The sequence below is a fragment of the Oncorhynchus mykiss genome, chromosome 6 (assembly GCF_057628025.1).
Source record: "Oncorhynchus mykiss isolate SJ-2025 chromosome 6, ASM5762802v1, whole genome shotgun sequence".
Taxonomy (NCBI): Eukaryota; Metazoa; Chordata; class Actinopteri; order Salmoniformes; family Salmonidae; genus Oncorhynchus; species Oncorhynchus mykiss.
Window position 1 is genome coordinate 73,619,155 of NC_143027.1, and position 6,400 is coordinate 73,625,554.

General features: G+C 41.4%; 1 protein-coding gene across 2 annotated transcripts in view; it reads left to right on the forward strand.

Moving 5' to 3' along the window:
- Positions 1 to 5,444, forward strand: part of rras2 (RAS related 2) — a 43,057-nt gene extending 37,613 nt beyond the window's left edge. Inside the window, exons 4-7 of one of the 2 annotated variants that reach the window (XM_090238839.1) lie at positions 174 to 282; positions 1,477 to 1,595; positions 2,110 to 2,187; positions 3,236 to 5,444. In XM_090238839.1, coding sequence (XP_090094965.1) covers positions 174 to 282; positions 1,477 to 1,595; positions 2,110 to 2,187; positions 3,236 to 3,323 — 394 coding nt within the window. In that variant the 3' untranslated portion in view covers positions 3,324 to 5,444. The remainder of the gene's footprint in view (positions 1 to 173; positions 283 to 1,476; positions 1,596 to 2,109; positions 2,188 to 3,235) is intronic. The other variant, XM_021607601.3, reaches the window with a different exon arrangement.
- The last annotated feature ends 956 nt before the right edge of the window (positions 5,445 to 6,400 follow it).

A 6,400-nucleotide genomic window follows, 5' to 3' on the forward strand; every position in this document is an offset into this window, starting at 1 on the left:
TAGAGACGCCAATCCCATCTGCCTGGGTACTGTGGGGGAAGGGAGGGCAAGGGGGGTCATTTTTGTGGCTGTGGGACAACATTCCTGGGAGGTCCACAGAGGCACCAGCTTTATCTTTATGTCTGAGCTTTACTGGGGGCATCGAGTGATGCTGTGTGCTTTATGTTTCACAGCTTTGAAGAAATCTACAAATTTCAAAGACAGATCCTCAGAGTCAAAGACCGGGATGAATTTCCCATGATCCTTGTAGGCAATAAAGCAGACCTGGAGCTTCAGAGACAGGTGAGTAGCAGTCATCCTAATGGCCCAGAGGCCTCAGCTCAAATATACATACATGTTAGGGGGATGTGAGGAAAGTAAATATAAAGCAACAAGCTTTAAAAATGTGTCATTTCTAATTTATATTTTTTAATGTGAAAATGGATAGTGGTGATGGTGGCTGGAGCTATTTGGGTAGACAAAGAGGGAGTGAGAAAAAGAGAGAAAGAGAAGATGACCAACAAAAACATTGTGGGACAGAGGAAAAGAGGAGGGAGGGAGGGTATGAAAAGGAGAGGGCTCATTCCGTGGCCTTCATTGGCTTTCAGCTGCAGTTCACTTTCCCACATGACTCCACACTGTCACCTGCTGGAATAAAACACATTCTCTCTTCTGATCAAATATAAATGCATTTATCACATCAATTACTGTTATAATGATTTTTATTGACTGAATATAATGTGGGGCCTCTGTTAAAATTGATAACTCAATATGATTCATCCAAATGAATTAGTCTAAATGTGGGCTTTAACAAATTAGTTGAGGAGTATGATTCAATTCTACCCATTACTGGCAACTCAATGGGTTCAGCTGTTTTAGGACGGTAGAATAAATGATTTTGCAATGAGGTCTGGGCCCGTATCCACAAAGTGTCTTAGAGTAGGAGTGCTAATCTAGGATCTGTCCATAAAATCTTATTTATTGTGAACTAAAAGGCAAAACTGATCCTAGATCTGCACTCCTACACAGAGACGCTTTGTGTATACGGGCCCTGGTCTCTAATCTTGTCGTAATAGTTTAAGATGGACCAGAAGCAAAAATATTCTAGCTAAGCACATAGAAATCAGGTGCTATTTGAATGTAAAATGTAATGTGATACATTTGCTATATTGTTTACACATTTCATAGTGACCCACTCTTGGATGTGAACCCTCTGACCCATGTTTCTCAACCTCACCAGCAGATGTCACCAGTTTCCGGATTCTTGTGTTTTGTCAATGGTCATGTGTTAGAGGGTGGTTCTCGCTCTCTCTGTGACTGTGCGATAAAATGTATGGGCGCGTTTGTTTTGCATCGCCTGGTGGGCAGAGTTTGATCATTTGAAACCGTTCAATTGGTCCTAAAGTGAAATCTTCACCCAGCTAGGGCACAGGGTGATGCATAATAGCACTTGCTATTTATCTAAGATATATCCCTGTACCTGTTTCGTCCCTTCAGGTGACCCAGGAGGAGGGCCAGCAGCTGGCCAGACAGCTCAAGGTGACATATATGGAGGCCTCAGCCAAAATCCGTATGAATGTAGACCAGGCTTTCCACGAGCTGGTTAGAGTAATCAGGTGGGTGGATTCATTACTGATTGTAGAGTTGGTTCGAGTAATCAGGTGGGTGGATTCATTACTGATTGTAGAGTTGGTTAGAGTAATCATGTGGGTGTATTCATTACTGATTGTAGAGTTGGTTAGAGTAATCAGGTGGGTGGATTCATTACTGATTGTAGAGTTGGTTAGAGTAATCGGGTGGGTGGATTCATTACTGATTGTAGAGTTGGTTAGAGTAATCGGGTGGGTGGATTCATTACTGATTGTAGAGTTAGTTAGAGTAATCAAGTGGGTGGATTCATTACTGACTGTAGAGTTGGTTAGAGTAATCGGGTGGGTGGATTCATTACTGACTGTAGGTGGCACCACAACCCCACTATACCTCCCTGAATACAGTGGCAATGGGTTGAGGGAAATAAATAGTTTCAGCTTTTGTTCCTTCGCTAGCACTAGTCTGTCTTTCTCAAGTACATTTGAAAGGTGCTTTATGCAATACTTCCACATGGAATGTCACTTTCACATATCCCCTTAGGATCTGGACCATTTGGTACCCTGATCTGAGCTATAATGGCACAAGGCGAGACCCAGATGCAGACACTGGAGGCAGATGGTTTGAATCTTTGATATTTATTAATCAATCCAAAAGGGGTAAACAAGAGAATGGTCATGGATAGGCAAAAGGTCAAAACCAGTTCAAAGTCCCGGAGGTACAGAGTGGCAGGCAGGCTCGAGGTCAGGGCAGGCAGAATCATCAGGCAGGTGGGTACAGAGTTCAGAAAACAGGCAATGGTCAAAACCAGGAGGACTCGCAAAAAGAGGATAGAAGCAGGAGTACAGGAAAACATGCTGGTTGACTTGAAAGACATACAAAACGAACTGGCCCAGAGAGACAGGAAACACAGGGATAAATACACTGGGGGAAACAAGCGACACCTGGAGGGGATGGAGACAATAACGAGGACAGGTGAAACAGATCAGGGTGTGACAAAAGCATGTTTAAAACATAAACGAACCCTAGCTGAAACGAATCCTTGTCCTGCGTGAGTAGTGGGTTCAAGATCTAGGACTAGAGTACCAAGTATTTACGTGGCAGTGTGAGACGCGTGGAACTTTTTTGCCCATGGGGACAAGCTAGCTTGCTAACATCATGTACAACAGTGTTTCCCAACCCTGGTCCTCCAGTACCCCCAACATTACACAGTTTCATTGTAGACCTGGACAAACACACCTCATTCAACTCATTGAGGGTTTGATGATTAGTTAACAAGTTAAATCAGGTGTGCTTGTCCAGGGTTACAATAAAAATGTGGAGGACCAGGGTTGGAAAACAATGATGTAGAATGTGCGTCTTGCTAATTGCACCCTGAAACTGTTATTTTCAGGTCTTGTGAAATCAAAACGTGTTCTGTGGAATTCTCACAAACGCTCCAGAGATCTGAACCAGGGTACCGAATTTCATATGTGAGAATGCCCTAATGTCAATGATATATCTGTAGAAGTAAAGGAATACCATTTCTATGAAGACAACTACAGGATGTGATCCCATCTACACTCAAAGCCAGAACAAAACAATTGTTGCTTGAATGAGTCAGATTATTTTGTTAGAATCCTTCTATCTCTGCTTGCTCATAACGTAATAATGCACTTTCTCCTCACAGGAAATTCCAGGAACAGGAATGCCCGCCCTCGCCAGAACCCACGCGGAAAGAAAAGGACAAGAGTGGCTGCCATTGTGTGATCGTCTGAGTGGGCCTTATCACTGTCAGTCACCCAGCTGCTGTCACCAGTCCCTGCCTCCTGCCTGACATGACATCTTGTATGGATGACTGAGCGCTGCCTTCTCCACGTGCATGACTTCAACAGAGGTTCCTGTGGTAGCAACCAGGAACTGCCCCCGCCCCCAGACTTCACTTCTAGAAGAAACTGACAACGCCAAATGTTAAACTCCTCTTGACCTTCAACAATAATCCAATTCATATGAGAAAGTCCTAACACTAAACATTGCCTCTTAAATCAGCTAAACAATATCATTTTTTGTATTCTGAAGGACTTTTTCTTGCCTTGCAGTGACATTTGTACTTTTTGCCGAGATTGAATGAGGAATATATATATATCCAGAATGTCAATGAGAGGTTTACTAGTTACCAGTTTCTCATCAGAATAGAGAGGTGATCTTATGAAGCTCTGTGTATGTCATGCCATATCCGTTTTTACTTCCATGTGCTCATCCGCTACTGTACATAAGTGACATTTGTTGTGATTTTAAAAGCGCATTTGTAATGACTTATTAAATCGCCACAGTACAGCGTGTAAGGTTGATGAGTTTGGTTTGACTTCTATGAACATAACATGTATACAAGTATGTACACTGTACAGTATAAACCTAGATAGCCCTAAAGTTATTATGACAACTTAACTTTCCAGCGTCGTCAGCGGATCCATTTCTATGTCTATGGATTCTGCACTCATCTCACTGGCCAAATATGGAATGTTTACTGTATTTGCATTGTAAGGTTCATAGACTTTAGGCTTCTAATAACATGATATCAAACCTGTTTTATTTATTTAGTTGTACAACTCTTCTCTGACTCTTACCTGTTGTTGTTGACTAGCTCAGAGTCAGGTTGGCCTAATCAGAATTAAACATTTTAAACTCTTTATATTTTTAATCTTTGACAAGCAGTGCAGAAGAGACCATGGGTAGTATTTATGTACCTCACTGATAATGATGATGTTAATAGCAGACCAGTTTCAGAAATGTTCCTCTCTGACATATCTTTTCAAATCAATCCCTCTCAGTTGGAACATTGATTTTTGTACCATCTATTTGGCTCTCTTTTGGAACGTAGTTATTACTTAAAGTAGACAGAGGTATTGAGCTGTTGAAGCTCACTCATAAACAAACTGTAACTTCATTTCAATGACATGGTTGTTTGTTACACACTGCCTTCAATTATTCTTGGAGATGTGTTCATGTCCTCCAAGGTTATTGGTGTGACTCTGGGCCAGTTTGGGAGCTGTTTCCATGACTCCCACAGTCACATGGAGGTTACATCATTGCCATTACATCACCTGACCTCTCACCTTTAAAGTTAACATCAAGACAATTCACACATTCTGTTGTCTTGTCATCCTTTTCAATATGATCTGTATTTCTGCTTAATAGAAACCAATGAACTATTGTAGTGTTGTTATATCATGTAATATAAGACAAAAAGAGACATGAAAGTGATTATTTGTTGGACTTGATTAAATGTTTTTACTTTATACTTTTATACATTATTTTCTTATCAAACTAGTTGACAAGTATTTTTATATGTTTGTAAGTGAATATGCTCTCACAGCACAGCTGTGTGTATATGTAAAGAGGAATGTATAATTCCCTTAGCTGGTTTTGAACTGAAGAAGACTGTAGGCCTACATTGGTTCTTGACCAACCTGTGGTCCAGAACCTTTCCTCCTCTTGATTTGATTAGTTCTCATTTAGACAAATCTTCCAAGAGTTATTGGTGTTGGTGACACATTTTCCTTGACCATTCCCCACTACCTTGCCCAATGCCTATACTGCAAATGTCAACCAATGTGTTGGTTGAACGCCTCCACTCAGCCCACCTGACCTACTAGCAGGGTGGATCGTGGGTAGGCCGTTCACTCTTCTCTTCACTGTTCTCTAGGTCAATGTTTGGGTCACAGATTCATGTGTTCTGCTCAGTGGTGGAGTCTGAAAGTACCACCACCTCTCTTTTGGCAAACTTTATGTACAGTACATTCAATTCATATATATATATTTTTTTTTCACATCCATGCCCCTTGCCCCATGTATAGCTTCTGGTGCTATAATAAAATCTGTCATTCAGTCAACTATAATAGAGAATATTCCTTTTGTTTTTGTTTTTTTGAGAAGTCCTGTATTTGGTGAACTTCATATTTTGTTGACCTTGTATTGTGAAGCGAGGTGGAACAATAACAGTTGTGTTGGCAGATATTGCTTTGAGATTTTTGCTTTGAGAAAATTGATATATCCAATCAAAGAGGAATAAGATGAGAAGATTCCATCATTTTATACCCACTGAACACCTGTTGTCATAATGAGGATGGACCACTGTCTTCACTAATATCATTCCAACATTAACAGAACCTCTGAACTGTCTGTGTGAAAACGGCTGTCTTATTGGTGATGTAACTCATTCTACTATAGCTTATTGTCTTCCAGCTGGATAGATCTGCCTTACAGGAACAAATGTGTTCTTGTATGGAGGGTAAGTGTACCCGTGTGGCTCACCTCTCTCTGGCTGATGGTCATGTTATTCCTGTCGTCTCCATCATCACAGCAGAAATATGGGGTCAGACGCCAGGCAGCACTTCAGTTCTTCACATCTGATTGGCCGTCTCCAGACTGTAGAACACAACTCTGGAGTGGAGATAGCAGGACAGGGCCATGGTTTCCATAGCACCCTGCACAAATGTCTCATAAATCAACAGAGGATCACTGTGTGATTTGGTTTGAAAATAACCCTTGAAGATAATTCCTACTTTTGGCTGTTTGTTCTCGGTGGCCTTGACTCTGAGTCATCTGTGTGGTGTTGCTGGGCTGGAAACAATACAGTGTGTAGTGCACTCAAGTCAAGCACAGTCATTTAAATGCTATTACCATTCTACCTGGCTTTGTCTCCAAATAACCATACAATGTATCATTCTGACTGCTATGGCTGTATACTGGCGAAATCCTTAACGTGATGTGGTGCATGAGTCTGAATGCATAGCCTCTGAACGTCTACTGTGTCGGCTACTGGAAACCAAGATGAGCTGTTGTCCTTTGACTG